Source organism: Drosophila suzukii, chromosome X (assembly GCF_043229965.1).
Source record: "Drosophila suzukii chromosome X, CBGP_Dsuzu_IsoJpt1.0, whole genome shotgun sequence".
NCBI classification, from domain to species: domain Eukaryota; kingdom Metazoa; phylum Arthropoda; class Insecta; order Diptera; family Drosophilidae; genus Drosophila; species Drosophila suzukii.
Window position 1 is genome coordinate 4973719 of NC_092084.1, and position 15714 is coordinate 4989432.

A 15714-nucleotide genomic window follows, 5' to 3' on the forward strand; every position below is an offset into this window, starting at 1 on the left:
TCAGGCCCGCCACTCTTTCCCAGAAACTCAGCCCTCTGGCCAATTACGGCCCATTATCCCAGGAAGGGGAGTGGATCGGGGATCGGGGCAATTATGGTGATGTAAGGCATGGGCAGATGTTGTGAGCTTAGCATATTATAACCACAGATAGCTGGTATGTATATGTGCATATATATATATTTAATGGGTTCCTGTAAATAATCTGCGTGCGTTTATCTGAGATTAGCTTAAGACACGTATAAATATCTAGAATGCTTGTAGAGGTACACAAAAAACAGAAAAAAAAATAAAAACATTAACATATACAGTAGATTCTTGTTTGTTTCTCAAGACGAGTTATTCGATTTGCAAAAAAAAATACATATTTATATGGGCATATGGCCCACGATGCACGAACGGAACGATCTTTACGTCCGGCAGATGCAGAGGGTGTCCAGAAGGAAGACGGCCGCATTGATGATCATCAGGGATCCGGCTCCAATGGCCTGGCGCTTCCTGTCGGTGTTTATGTGGCCGTGCCACTCATCGATGACCAGGGCTCCGGAGGCCACGAACAGCAGGCAGCCGGCCAGCGAGAACAGAGCATTCAGTCGCTTTTCCACCAGCGAGTTGATCACATGGCCTTGAAAGAGTTTGGAATAAAGGTTACGATAGGATACCACTTATATCCACTACTTGGCACCACTCACCGATCAGCAGAACGCCGCAGATGACCGTGTAACCACCGATGGCTCCGGCCACAATCACCGGATGAGAGGTCATGTTACCAACCGTCTCGTACAAAACAATGCAGGCGATGGCAATGGCCTGAGGGTGGTGAAAAATGATATATGGGATATCATTAGAGGGGTTTATTATAATAAATATATTAATATTCTATTTACGGGGTGTTAGAGCTGTTTACAAAACTAAAACTAACTATGGATCTTATAGTACTAGTTTTGAGGGCTAAAGATGATGCCAATACTAGAACTATCCATATACATGGGTGATTTTTTTATATATTAATACAAATTCACCATACTTAGAAAGGCATTCTTATAACACATTTTTATATCAGTTTACAATCCAAAATTTATTAGCACAATAACTATGTATTTAACTATAAAAAAAGGGACTTTAATTAGAAACAATATAAACCATGGCTTTTTATACTACCTTTTCTCTTCGTATCTTGTCTATATACTCTCTATATTTCATAAATTCATTTTCATTTTTCAAAATATAAAAAAAAATACTTTATATTATAAACAATTTGAGTGTAAGCAACTATTTCAAGAGCCCAACACAACGAACATATCGCCCACGAAGATGGCCCCGTTGATCAGACTCAAGATTCCGACGACCAGGAGCACTTCCTTCTCCTCCTGCGACGTGCAGTGTCCCAGCCACTGGTCCAGGATAATGGTGCCCGAGGCCGCGAACAGCACAAAGCCGCCGATCGAGAAGAGGATATCGAGGCGCTTGTCCACAACCGTTCCACCCACATGACCTGGAAAACACATTTTCCGCCACTTGAACAGGATACGCATTGGGGAGTTCCAGGAATAGAGCTTTACCTGATGCCAATATAAGGCAGGTGATAAGATAGGCGATTAAAGTGCCATAGACCACCATCGCCTGTCTGATAAAGGTCAGTTCCGAAATGCATTCAATCAGGATCAGGCTCGTGACGATAAAGACCTGGGAGTTAAGAACTTGGTACTCAACAAATGTTACGGACAAACTCAGACACAGACTCAGAAACGGACAAACAGAAAGATAGTCAGGAAGTTGAGGAATAAGAAGGAATAGCAAGTTCAGATCTATCAGATAAAGCAAGGATCTACAAAGTTGATACTCTTTCAACAGAAAAACCCATTATATCTCTATCTATCATATGTCTAAAAATCTTCAAATCATACACGTGAATCATTCCCCAATACTTTTCGACCCTATCAAAAACAAAATAAATCACTTTGGGCTGGTACAAAAAGCTGTCGGAAAAGCGACCTGATAATTTTAACCGCGACAAGTACTAAATGGATTTCATTTCTGGCCATATGCTTCTGTACTGCCTTCTTTGTTTTAGGTTTTTGCGTGTTTGCTAAATCAACAAATCAATTACATTGAATTAATAATATAATATTAATAATGTAACAATTATATTAACATAAGTAGAAATACAGAAAGTATTCTGGAGTTACGATACGGAGGGATGATCTAAAACCCGAAGTTTTTTTTTCTATGAAGGGGTTTCCCCAACAAACACGTAGCTAACTAGAATCATAAATAAAATTCATCATTTAATGTGCTTGTCACATCTTGAGCTGCCACAAAGCACTCTATATATCATATATCACCATGCAGAATGGCGACAAAAGCCGCGGAATTAATTCGACACCCACATGCCCATTTGGTTATCAAATACGAAAATTATTCCGATATTGCCGGGCGGCAAATTGACGAGCCATCGAGGGCCAATACGCGACAGTGGGCCATCGCTAAGTGTGACACACCCGTTGGCAATCAATCAATTAGGCGACGACCCCGCTAATTGGTTTCGCGGAAAAGTTCCAGCGCAGGATGCAGGGTCAACCGTGTTGACATTGTAATGCAAGGAGGCCACTAATAGGTCATTAGGTCATTACAGGGGGTTAGCAAAGTAAACAAATGCCACATCCATATCCGTATCTTAATGCGGTAGCGGTAGCTCTTCCCCATAAATTATAATTTGTTTATGGAACTGTATGGGGTTCGTTTGGTTTTTGGAATAAGTAGGTAACTATGTATATGGGAAGGCACCTCCTGTGTCAACAATTACCGATTGTTACATTCATTTGCCATTTATCTATACCTATTTTATGTGTGACTCTTCTTTATTGTTTAATTGTCACGCCCCGAAATTGGAGATGGGGCATACGAACCCGAAAACGACACTAACACCCAAGTAATCGCGAAATTCGGAAGCCCATTAGCGACTTATATACTGGGAGTGCGGCAATATAGATGTGGTTTTCTATCCCATTAGCATTGGGAAACAACCTATTAGTAATTGATTTATAGATTGTTTTTATGTATTTCAATAAGAAGAAATCGTAAAGGAAGTCTCCCACTGGGCTTCATTGAAACTTAAAGGAAATTAATATAATAGATTCCTTAGAAAACCTTAAGAAATAGCAAGGACCTTGTGTTAAAACAGTTTAATTTCATAAAATAGTTATGAAATAATATAAAACCACATAGAAAAACCATTAAATAGCTTTTGGCCACATAATATTTCCACCAATTCTTTCTTGGCTTATAATAAGAAAATAAAATAACCGTTTTCCTGGAATTATCTGAACTATGATATGTGCTTCCGTATGACTAAGAGTTGTTTACTTCTGATGGGCGGTATTATTTACAAATTATATTCACACCAGTTGATTGTGCCCTGGACTTTGGCAAGTTTTTATTTATTTCGTTTTTTTTTTGCAATTGACTGGGGAAAACCCAGGCCACGCCCCCAGAAAAGTAAACAAGGCTAAAAATACTCGCACTTTGACAAAAATGAACCCAAGAAACCATCGGCAAAGCCGCAGATCAATTTTATTTCTTTTCCTTTTTTCAATTGATATTGTTAGTATGGGCCATTCATTATTCGGCCACCTGACATGCCATTGACTTGGGGGGAGGATTGGGGGGAAAAACACGAATCAATTAAATAAATTTTGCGAGAAAACGGTGGATAGGAAAACCAACAGCAAAATAAACAGAAAATGCGCCTGCCCGATTTGCAGTTAAAGCATTTATTAGCCCGTAAAAATATTTACGAGCAAGTTGCCGGAATTCAGCGAGGGGCGAAAATTGTCGAGGGCAAACAATGGGTCGGGTTTTTATCTTTCCCGCCAGCTCACACACCCAGGAGACAAATATTTGAGCAGTGCTATTTGCCCATTGATTTTCACTCTTGCCCAAAAATAAAATATGCTTATGGCAGATAATTAGGGAACAGCCAGGGCCCAATTAGCCAACAGCCATTCGATTCGATTGTTTACCCAATGCAACCGACCTTTCGACGATCGCACATGGCGTATGCGTAATGCGTGCCAGATTTCCCACCGTTTTCGGCCATGTGCACGATGATGTCATCGAGGTAGCTGCGGTGGCTAGCTGCACTGCGAAAAAAAAGGTCTTCCTGGACCGGATCCGAACACATTTTGAAAATAGATCTACTACTTTAGTTTGATTAAACTTTTAATGCCTATGACATGTCTTCATTCTGATAGTGGCTCTTTTGTTTTACATTCTATCTTTGATTATATTATAAACAAATATATTTTAACTTTAATTTTGTTTAAAAAATCATTAAATTGCATTAATTTAAACCATATAGCTGTATTACTTTAGTTTAATTTGGATAGAAATCATCATCATTATCATAATCATTAAATTATATTAACTTAAACAAAATAGCTGTATTACTTTAGTTCAATTTGGTTAGAAATGTCTTTGAAATGTCTTCATTCTGATAGCTGTTTTTTTATTAAACTAAATAACTATATTTTAAACTTTAAAATTTTCATTAACCTTCAATTTATGATGATTATGATTATAATGATTAATAAAGGTATTAATGTAAAGAATTGAATTTTATATTTGTATTTCGGTTTGGCATTTTGGAACGTATATTTTGGGAAGATAGTCATAATCTTAAAGTGTATTTTAATTTCCCCTGTGAGTGGATTTTCCTTTTTGTTTTTCTAACCCAACGCCGATTAGTTAGTGCAATCGGCGAACGTGATTGCACGCCCGCCCCATAAAGAGGGTGTGTTTAGTTCGGATCGGATCGTATTGGGTCGGATGGGATGGACGGACATGATCCGCATTACAATATAACAAGTGGGTCGCTTCGAAGTGATGTAATCATCGGAATGAGTCGCAGCTGACTCATTTCCCGGGAGCCGAGCTCAAGATCAGTGAGTATCAGGCACATTCCGAATGATGATCTTATAATAAGAACATATGTGTACTTAAAAACACTTCTTATTTGCTATTCTTTGGTGATAAGTGCGCTCAGGAAAACAACAGCATTTCTTACAGACAAGGGAATGTAAAAGAGGGTTATCAAAAACATACTCGTTTTAAGATAGAAGTGAAGGAAATTCCAAAATGTAATAAGGTCTAGTTCATAAGAAAGGAAAGCAAGTGAATATTTTACAATAGAAAATATAATTGAAGTCACAAATGCTTATTTTACATGTTTTTCGGTTCAGATCAGTTTGACTGATTGCTGTGCTGATCAATTCTTAAAGTAAGCAAGCCTGAGATAAAGCAAATGTCTCAGAAATGTAAACAGATATTTGTATATAAACTTTCCTGGTATACAATCACCCGGTCTCATTAAGAGTAATCAAACTTTTGATTACTCTCCAATAAATATGTCAATATGCCTTTGAAATGAGATAAGAACTTTCTCAATACGCCATTCATAATATAAGGAAGACTTAGTATTAAATCATTCAATAAAATATTAATTATACTTAAAAAATACTCATATGGCTAACAACTGATTGTGAAATATATAACTTAAAAAAAAAATCATGTCATGCGAATTCAATTAATTAGGGCAGACAGACAACCTTATAGATTATAATAAATTATGATAAATCGCCTCATATCTTTTTATATACTCGTACGTTCAATGAGAAGCTTTTTGACAAGCTGTTTGGGTATATATGCTTCTGTTATATACACTTATTCCAGTTTCATCTTTAGAACTGCTCTCTTTTAAGCTCGCAGAATCGCTGCAATGATGTCATTTGCGCTTGGACCAAAAATAAACCCTGGATCATAGACACTAATATAATAAATTGACAACTTAGCTATACATTAAAAATAACCCTCTAAGCCTGACCATTTAAAATACCGACATGCAACTTTGTTTAACAATTTACAAGCCAATTAACTTTAGTTAAACGCACCTTGTAAATAGGGAAATAAATAGATAATTTGAAAAGAATGATCTAATGTCGGCATCCAGATGGGCGTATCTTGCCGCTGGGAACCCCGAAAAAAATAAAACTCAGGAGGGGTGAGGTCATGACATCATTGAGCCGAGAGCACGCATTAATCCAAAAACTACGCACCCAAAAAAAATCAAGGGGATAAAGTAACAGAAACAATGAAGTCATAGTGTTTTGTTGTGGTCCCAAAAAACCGGTTGCCCTTTTTCAAGACCGGGTATTATGGTATGGTATGGGCCTCGAAAGACAACAATAACAGAAACTCTAGAGACGCAACAGGAAATTGATTGAAAAGAAGACGCTCACAGAAAATAGGGAATAAATAAAAGCATTGTAAACAATTGGCATTTTCAGCTCGAAGCGCAGCTGCCACATATAAAATTGATTCAGAAGCACGTTTAAACGCTTGATTTTAGGCTAAATAAATATTTCTAGGGAAGTTTTTAATTTTTAAACACACCATTTTAAAAACAAAAGTGTTTTATGTGTATTTTATACAAGTATAGCCATTTATAAAGAAAATATCAAATCCAAAATCACTCTGATCAGATTTTACACTTTAAAAACCAAATTGTAATATTCAAAATAACTGGATTCTCTAGTTTATGACTACATTTATAATATTTAAAATGCCCGATATCTTTCGAATATTTAACTAATCGTACATGAAAGTTTATCTATTTTTATGACTTACAAGCTTAAAATAAGGTAAACTCGATTTATCCTATCATATTTATTTTGACCTCATCAAGCTTCAAAGATGCACAAATTTGTAATTGAACTACTTACCAGCTCAATGATTTTCAGCAACAGGCGATTGTTGAACTCCATGGCGCTCGATTGAGATTTCGCTTTCGTTGGCTTTAATTCGATCGGATTTTATCAGATCAGATCAGATCGGATAATGGTAGTGCGGTGGATTCCTGGTGCGTGTTGTTTTCACGGAGTACGCAAGTGAACTGGCCAGAAGCGTCGTCGTCGCTCGCTTCCAAAGCTCCGGTGGCGTCGACGTCGGCGGCGAAGTCGATGGCGACCGAGGCAGCGGCGTCACCCAGCCAAAGTTAATGCCCATGTTTACCTTCGAAAAACGCAATTAGCTCGGATTTATGGATACATCCGCCGGCGCAACAAGTAAAAGGATATTGCCTTGGAACATTACACAAGTTTTAACTATTTATGATGGACTTTTAACCAATGTTTTTGAATAAGGCAACCGTTTCTTTTGTAAAACGTATTTTAAAACTAATATGTTTTTAAAAATCATTACAAAAAGTTACAAGATACCTCAGATATACACATAAATGATGAATGCATACCAGTAACTAATTTCTACGACGTTTACCTTACCTACTTTGGAAAGAACCAGAAAGTGAAACTATCGCTTTTATAAATTATCTTAAAAATTCTATATTCACTACGAAAATAATTAAAACAGATTTTCAAAAAATGGTTTCTTAACCTAAGTTGACCTAGATATAAACTGGCAATATTTCAACCAACTATATAGAAGCGCCCACATAGGCGAGTGCTCGCTCCGCCTCAAAGGCGGCGACGTATTGGGGCTCTAGGGTGCTGATGGCCCGCTGGGTGAGCAGGGCGATGTTCTTCGTTTCGCCATGATCTCGCTCAAAGGCCAGGTACTCCACCCAAACGCGCGGCTCTGTCTTGCCAAAGTAACAAGCCATGAAGTCGTAGCACATTCGCCAGTACTTGAGGTTGCCCTGGTCCTACGAAAGATTAGTTCATCAAGTAAATACACATTTTAAAATAAAAAAGACTTAAACTTACGAGAACTGCCGCACTGGACTCCAGCTGGACCATTTGGCGGTGCAGCGCCAGCGACATGGGCGGCTGGATGGCCAGCTTGGCGTATTCCTTGCGTGCCTCCTCGATGGATCGCTCCCGCCACAAATAGCGAATGTAATCAGACCGCAGCTCGGCAAACTCCGGCCACGCGGACTTACAGGCCAGGCCGTAGATCTCGTCCAGCCTGCGTGCGCCCAATTGGTCCTGCCGGGTATTATAGTACAGAATGACACTGCGCCACAGCGGCAACGCCTCACTGCCCATGCTCTTCTGGATCTTGTTGAACATCTCATAGATCAGTGGCTCACTGTCGCTCTGGATGTGCGTGGCCAACAGGAGTTCGTGCATCTCCACGGACGAATCGTTCTTCAGGGCCTCTGTGAGAATGGTGACCGCCGCCTCCCTTCCACCCGGAGCAGTGCAAAGCATTTTCCTCAGAATGGAGTAGTGTTTCACCCCCATCATTTGAGAGCGATGGCCCGCTTGCAGAGCATCCGCCAGACACTGCTGTTTGAGGATACGCTCCGACTTTCCATCGGTATTCAGGGCCAGCATGGCATCCAGATACATATTCCACATCTCCGGCGTTTGCAGCTCCTCCACCGCCGATTTGTACACCGTGACGCAGAGCTGAATGCGTCGCTTAAGCGAGCGGGCATTTACAGAGCGGGATTTCTTGCTGGCCGGCTCTTCATCGCTGGTGTCCAGGTCCTCGTCCTCCAAGTCGCCTAGATGAAAGCCCCGCAGCTCCCTCTGGGCCAGCAGGTCCCACAAGCCTGGCTCTCGCGGAAACTTCTCCTGCATGTCGTCGATTATCAGGCGCTGCAGCTTGCCCGTCAGCTCCTGGTGATCCTCACAGCTCTCGAGGAGCTTCACGAAGTAGTCCAGTTGGGTGATGTTGGCCATGCTGTTGCGGTAGACTGCCTCTACGCGTTCCAGCTTGATGTCCTGCTCGGAGAGCGTGTTCTCGGCCAGGTTCCTTTCGTCGTTGCCCAGGGCAGCCTCTTTCAGCATAATGTCAAAGAAGCACTTGTTGAGGGCCGCGGAATCGGGATGTCGCTGCAGGCCGCGCAGCAGGATGTCCTTGACCCGGTCGATGTTGAGGCGATTGTACTCGTACAGCCACATGGCGGCATCCACCCAATAGTCCGGCACGTCGCCGTGGTACTAGAGTGTGGGAAGGGAATTAGTGCATCATCAGCGAAAGTGAGCAGGCCGGCAAATACCCACCAGCAGCATCTTCTCGTAGATGCCCGCCACCTCGACGGGATTTGACTTCTTGCTGAACTTGATCCAGTTGCTCCACAGCCGTCTGTCGTGCGTGAACTTGTCCAGGGCCTCCCTGTACAGGCGCATGATCCGCGTGGCTATGGAGGTCTTCAGACCGGTGAGCTTCACGTGCATCTTCTTCTCCTTGTCCTCGATAGTCAGGTGCATGTGCTTCTCGTACAGAATGAATTCCAGGTAGTCGGTGATGGTCTGGTGGCTCCTGTTAATCTTCAGGAAAAGGCGTTCGCGCCGGCTGACGATTTCTCTGCAAGAATGGCTAATAAGTTGGTCGCCCAGACTGGAAAGTTGGGTGAACCACTCACCTGACCTGGTCTGCTGTGAATACATTGTAGTTCTTCATCTGCTCGTACTCCGGCAGCAGGCGCTCCTGCATCTCAGCTATGAACTCGCCCATCTTGCTTAGTTTAAGTCAAGTGTTTTTTGGTAATTGTTTATTTCTTTAAAAACAAGCGCACGTGCAACGCAGCGGCCGGTTATCGATTGTGAGCAGGCAGTTATCGATAGCAGCTAGAGGTGGCACTGATAACCAATTTGAATGGTGCAAATAATGAATAAGTTTTAATATTTTTCTGTAATTAAATGTATCTAATAAGAAAAAAAACAATAAGTAATTCTGTTCTTTCTGTGTACCTTTTCGTTTAATCTTTTTTAACCTGCAAAGAGCACCTGCTGTGCCATCGCTACCGATAGCTATCGATAGATCGGAGCCCAGGAGTTGTGCATCTCTAGCTCTTCTTCTTCCGCCGCCTAAAATCACGTATAAATAAATTTTGTGTTGGGACGCCAAGAAAATAACAAAAATAAGCAATTAAACGACAAATAAACGGAAAACAATGGCCGAATTCTCAGTGGAACGCGTCGAGGACAAGCGGACGGTGAACGGGCGCACGGAGTACTACCTGAAGTGGAAGGGCTATCCGCGCAGCGAGAACACCTGGGAGCCGGTGGAGAATCTCGACTGCCCCGATCTGATAGCCAACTTCGAGGAGTCGCTGAAGAACAACAAGAAGGAGACCAAGAAGCGCCTGTCCACCTCCTCTACGCCCGACTCCATCCGCAGCAAGCGCAAGAGCTTCCTGGAGGACGACACCGAGGAGCAGAAGAAGCTGATTGGCTTCGAGCGCGGCCTGGAGCCATCGAAGATCCTGGGCGCCACTGACTCGTCCGGCCACCTCATGTTCCTGATGAAGTGGAAGGGCAGCGACCACGCAGACCTGGTGCCCGCCAAGCTGGCCAATATCCGTTGCCCCCAGGTGGTCATCCAGTTTTACGAGGAGCGCCTCACCTGGCACACGGGCAGCGGCAATGGCAATGGCAACAGCAACTCCGGCAATCTCGTCTCCTCGGGGGGATTGGGTTCTGCCGGAGGCAGTGGCGCCGGCGACGATACGGCTCCCGGCAGCGTGGGCACCACCGGCGGCGGCAGCAATGCCGATGGCGGCGACGAGGAGGAACCCGAACCTGCCAGCCCCGTCGGCAGCATCAACCAGGACGAGAACGCCAAGCCGGAGGAGAGCAGCGAGTTGGACAACGGCCAGCCGGACGCCGACGACTAGTTGCGGATGGCTGTTCCGGACTTACCCGCTTGTGTGCATACATACACGCCGTCTTAACAAACATACGATATATACATATTTGGTAGCGTAGCCTTTAAGCTTAACACGATCGATTAACTGAAGTTCAGGCGGAGATTCGTTCCGCGGTAGTACATACTTAATCTTTAAGTTGAAATGTGACTTTTTTTTTAATCACTTTAATTTCGAATCCCCTGAAAGTTGTAGGAGCACAACATGCGAAGTGTGAAATACAATTGTCCTGGCGTACATGTTTTTCCGTATGTGTATGTAGCAAAGGATGTACGGGGAGCGGCATTAATCGGCTTAAGTTAGGGATCCTGACCATCCCGTAAACCATTTTTTTACCACTGTAAAGTTATAAAGTTTGCACATTGTACAATTGGCAATCTTTCCCTGTGGAAATCAAAAGACGCCAATTGTGCTGCCCACTTGGCTCCTTAATGGCCAGGTTTTTATCTACTTTTACGAAAGGCAGTTGTTAAGTTCCTTGTAATCTCTTAATTCAGCTTACTTCGTTTTTTATTCTTTGCCTAAACTAACTTTTCATTTTCAGTTGTAACTATTTGTTCAAAAACAAAAACCTTACACTTTGTAGATTCCTAAGAAACCAAGCATTTGTATGAATAAAAAATTGATGCGCAAGCATTAGTAAAAACCTTAAATATTGATACTAAGAATGATTGTATATACTTGAGCTTTTATGGAAATCTCTTTAGAAGTTAGCAAAAAAGTATATTAAATGTTAATACAGCTCTTTTCTACTTTTAGATTTCTGTAACCCTAACTATGTATTTCTCATTGGCAATATAGAGTTTAAATACGCATTTAAATAATTCAATGTTTTTTATATAGGTCTGAAATGGTCCACCCTTTGGAAAGCTCACAACATACGGACATTACCAAGATGTTTGTGTTTTGAAATTTTTTTTACATAATAAAATACCTTTACCATGTATTTCTCACTGGCAATATAGAGTTTAATTAAACAATCAATTCAGTAGTTTTTAAATGGTTAACTTTTGAGAAAGCCCACTCCATACAAACATTAACATTTTCGTTTTGAAATGTTTTTTTTTATAATGAAAAACCTTAAAGGCTTTGCACATTCTTATTAAATGTAAGGGAACCATTTTTTTTAAATATCGAGCTCTTTTCCGCTCATCTCTACGTTATCGATAACAGACAATAATCGGTAGACCTTCGATAGGCACCGGCAAAGTGTAAACTACAAAGCCAACTTATTTGATTTCAATTTTTGATGTGCCGCGGACAAATCCTAGCGTGGAAAGATGTCCCAAACGAGCTCCATGAAGCTGCTGGGCGCCCGCAACATGTCCTGCATTGTGGAGCGCATGGAGTGGAACAACAAGATGGACCTCATTGCTTACGGAACGGAGAAGGGTGAGTATCTGTGAAGGAGAATCTGGAAACCCAAGGAGTAGAGCGACTTACGCGAGTCTCCCTTTCCCAATTGGCCAGGCGAGGTGGTCATTCAGCGTCTGAATTGGCAGAAGATCGTCACCTTTCCCACTCCCGGCGAGGATGTGCGGGTGCGCTCCCTCAGCTGGCAAATGGACGAAACCCTCCTGGCCGTCGGCTACAGCAACGGCAAGGTGGCGCTCCTGGACGCCGAAAGTGAGACGATCATCTCGGGTCTCATCTACGAGGACGACATCAAGAAGGTCTACTTCAGCAAAGCCATCAACTCGCAGGAGAACCTAGGTATGGTGGCATCGCACTCTGTAATTGGGGACCATCGATCTTATAAGACTTTTCTTACAATTACAGGTACCTACACTTGCAATGCCAAGGACAAGCATAGAAGGTTCCTGCCCAAACTGCAGCCGCTGACCAACATCGATCCCTGCCTGAAAACACTGGACCAAAAGTCCTTTCCGAAAGGATCGCCCTGCTTCCTGGTGGTGATCATGCGCAGCGGCAAGGTGCACCTACTGCTCCTCGGAGCCCTGCAGGCGGGCAGCATTGATCTCACCCAGCACATCCTGCATCCAGAGCAGTTTGATGTGTACGATGTGCGGCTCAATGGAGACTTCAATGCCATATATGCTCTGTTGAGAGACGGGCAGGAGCTTAAGATGCTGCATTTTCACAACCAGGTGCTGCAGGAGTGCATGGCACCCATGCTGGAACTGGCCACGCATTGTGCCCACATTCTGGAAACTAAAAAGTAAATATTTTGCTCAGGGAGCCGTGTTATGACCGATTGTAAACCCTTGTTCTCCGCACAGCTACATAAATGACACGCAGCAATGTTTGACGGAGGCCTGGGAGACCGTGCAGCTGGAGATGGACAACAAGCTGACGAAGTACGCCAACTCCCAGCCCTATGGACTGATCTCGGCTCACTTCCTGGAGCTGCACGTCTTCGGATTCGCTACCTTCGAGGTAGAAGAGTTTCTGTTCGAGTGAGTTGCCCGCCTATTGGCCGAACCACATGCTCATTCATCCCCCCACATCATTAGGACTCTGTCCGAGAAGGGCTTCAAGAAGATCGCCAACTCGGTGGACCTGAGTCTGAGCAACCTACAGGGCCTGGTGTTCAAGCAGCTGAACGGATCGGCCGTCAACATGTTCTATTTCCTCAACACGATCGCGGGATTCGGTCGCATGTCGCACTTCTTCGAGGTAGGTATTCCATGCATTTATTTTGTTTACCCTATCTCACCGTCTCTCCCTTAGTCTCTCATCTCTCCCGATGTGGCCAACGAGGCGATGCGGGCCTGTGGAGCTTTCGTCCTTAAAGTCCACGAACTGCAGCGAACCATTGACACGTTGGTGTACGACATGAAGCTCTTCCACGCATGGATGATATTCACGATACTTCGTCTGTCGCATCAGGAGATTCCCGACGACCTGGTGCTTACCGAGGAGGAGAACATAGCAATGGCCGACTTTCTGTGCTCCATGGAGCCAGAGTTGGACGACCGCAGCGATGAGGAGGACGATGTGGAGCCGCTTTCCGACACGCCACCACCGGCTCGCAGCAAATTTAATCTGGAGCGAGTGGGTCAGTATCTGGACAATGCATATCTGACCCAGCCCTACACCAGGGACCCGAGTCAGCTGTGGGAAGAGATGGTGGCCGAGAACGAGTGCCTGAATGAATGCAAACTGTTTGTGCCGCACGACAAGAATCTGTCGCTCGTGCAACAGCGCGACAAGATGTTCAACGCCATCGATGCGGTGTTCCATAAGCCTACAGAGAGCATAAGCGGGAGTTTCAAGCTCTCCTCGGCTGTAATATGCAACGACCTGCCGCCCATGGAGCCCGGCGAAGGGCTTGAGGATCGCGAATTGGTGACGTGCAGCTATTACGTGAACGAGGCATCCAGGAGCGATATGTTGGCCTGCACCATCAGCTGGCAGGAGGCCATGATCCTGGAGGTTAGTCGTGCGGGCGATGGCCTGGTGCGCTGCACCAGGATTCAACTGGAGCCGGGAATGTTCTCATCCGCTCACGAGGACTTCTATAACCTGCGCTTCGTCGACCTGCAGTTCTACAACGAGTCCTCGCTCTCGATTCTCGCCCAGTCCACGAGCGCAGTTTCCGGCATGCGTCCGCATAGCTTCTTTATACAATTCTCGCTGAGTGCGGCGAGGAACCAGTGCACCCAGCACCAAATGGGGCCGCTGGTCAAGCTGAAGGACGCCACTGTGACGCACAGCATCCATGATGTGGTCGATGGCGCCACTTTCAAGGGTCTGGACGGTCTGTGCGACATGCTAGCCGTCTCGGGCAGCAGGAAGGTGGCCACCGTTCTCTCCGATCGCAAGCGGAAGATGACCATTTTCGAGATGGAAATCGAGGAGGAGGAGGACGACACCGAGATGTCGCAGGCCTCGTTTCTGGAAATCAGCAAGGAGTCTGTGCTGGCTGGCGTCGCTGAATCCGAGAAGCCAGATGCGTAGTCCTCGTGCTATCGAGGCCAAATGTCTGGTTTCTGTTAAATTTAAATCAAATAAAATGTATTTATGTGGGATTATTTATTAAAATAATTAAACATTTCGATAAATTGATTTAAAATAGTTGTCGAATAGAATTTTAAACACATTTTTATTATGATAAAAAACAAAATTAAAGAATTGAGAAATATTAAATTGGAGGCAAAAAGTACATATATAGATTATATATTAAATGGGCCGTTAAAAAACGAAGATCAAAATTATAATACTCTTCAATACAGGGTACGCAACTATCCATAGCCCAACGAATTGTCGTCGATTGATTTCGTTTCATTTTGATGCAATCAATTTGTAAGCTTATCCTAGTCCAACTTTTAACCGCTTTTTTAGTTTTACCCTGTTTTTCGAAACCTTTTTTTGTTGTTCGTTTGGCAGCTGTCTTTTTGAATATCCAGCACGTCATTGTTTTTTGTCGTACGTATGCATTAACGAAGGATTCGCAGCAGTTAAAATATTCCTGTTACTTTTTTAAATCGGAACACAACCCCCAACATTTCAACAAACAATGAATTTATATTAAATTTAAATATTAAAAATAATATTAATATTCAAATAATTTAAGACAATAGATTGTAATTTACATTACGAACTCAACGATGTATGACATTCCTCAATCTGATATATATATTTAATAAAACGCTAATTTAATAAACTGAAAGGATTCGTAACATATTTTCTGTCCAAATTCGGGGTTGATGTTTCTCAGACACCAGGCAAACAGAAAACTTAGCAAGTGGCAGCTGGTATTTTTAGCAAGTGAACTTAAATAACTGTTAATTTTCAAGATGGCGGCCCTTTACATATTTCCCCTCCCTCCACTAACCAATAGGAATTGATCCCCATTGGAAAGAACAGTTAGTTGCCAGCCAAATGCAGACCAGAGATGAGCAACCATGGCCGTGTCACCAGCTTGTCACGAGCTTGTCGCGATCTTGTCACGAGCTTGTCACGATATGTACGAAGTAACAGTTAAGTCCTATGTATTTGCTTAGGCCGTGGCAAAAGGAAGAAATCACGAGGGCATCTCTAAGTAAGCTTGGAATAAGGTAATCAGCTGATCGTTTTACACC

At 43.2% G+C, this 15714-nt stretch overlaps 5 protein-coding genes across 6 annotated transcripts; 2 read left to right on the top strand and 3 right to left on the bottom strand.

Moving 5' to 3' along the window:
* Positions 1-152: 152 nt before the first annotated feature.
* Positions 153-6987, bottom strand: LOC108015380 (protein snakeskin). The gene is made up of 3 exons (XM_017081799.4): positions 6777-6987; positions 690-807; positions 153-622 (listed from the first exon to the last, which is right to left on the bottom strand). The coding sequence occupies exons 1-3, from the start codon at positions 6816-6818 to the stop codon at positions 408-410; spliced, it is 375 nt and encodes a 124-aa protein (XP_016937288.1). The 5' UTR covers positions 6819-6987; the 3' UTR covers positions 153-407.
* On the bottom strand, positions 814-6770 carry LOC108015381 (protein snakeskin). Its single transcript, XM_065867740.2, has 2 exons — positions 1560-6770; positions 814-1492 (listed from the first exon to the last, which is right to left on the bottom strand). The coding sequence occupies exons 1-2, from the start codon at positions 1615-1617 to the stop codon at positions 1275-1277; spliced, it is 276 nt and encodes a 91-aa protein (XP_065723812.2). The 5' UTR covers positions 1618-6770; the 3' UTR covers positions 814-1274.
* Positions 6988-7369: 382 nt separating the features above from the next.
* Positions 7370-9569, bottom strand: LOC108015361 (U3 small nucleolar RNA-associated protein 6 homolog). Its single transcript, XM_017081776.4, has 4 exons — positions 9386-9569; positions 9024-9327; positions 7776-8960; positions 7370-7714 (listed from the first exon to the last, which is right to left on the bottom strand). The coding sequence occupies exons 1-4, from the start codon at positions 9475-9477 to the stop codon at positions 7487-7489; spliced, it is 1809 nt and encodes a 602-aa protein (XP_016937265.1). The 5' UTR covers positions 9478-9569; the 3' UTR covers positions 7370-7486.
* Positions 9570-9801: 232 nt separating this feature from the next.
* Positions 9802-11322, top strand: HP1b (Heterochromatin Protein 1b). Its single transcript, XM_017081777.4, has one exon. It carries the CDS (start codon positions 9917-9919, stop codon positions 10637-10639), a length of 723 nt encoding a protein of 240 aa, XP_016937266.1. The 5' UTR covers positions 9802-9916; the 3' UTR covers positions 10640-11322.
* Positions 11323-11834: 512 nt separating this feature from the next.
* APC4 (anaphase-promoting complex subunit 4) lies at positions 11835-14707 on the top strand. Of its 2 annotated transcripts, none has more exons than XM_017081229.4 (6): positions 11835-12061; positions 12140-12382; positions 12449-12848; positions 12910-13080; positions 13144-13306; positions 13361-14707. In XM_017081229.4, exons 1-6 carry the CDS (start codon positions 11950-11952, stop codon positions 14588-14590), a joined length of 2319 nt encoding a protein of 772 aa, XP_016936718.2. In that variant the 5' UTR covers positions 11835-11949; the 3' UTR covers positions 14591-14707. The 2 variants fall into 2 exon arrangements, with proteins under 2 accessions (XP_016936718.2, XP_016936717.2); XM_017081228.4 differs by having other exon boundaries at positions 11836-12061; positions 12910-13086.
* The last annotated feature ends 1007 nt before the right edge of the window (positions 14708-15714 follow it).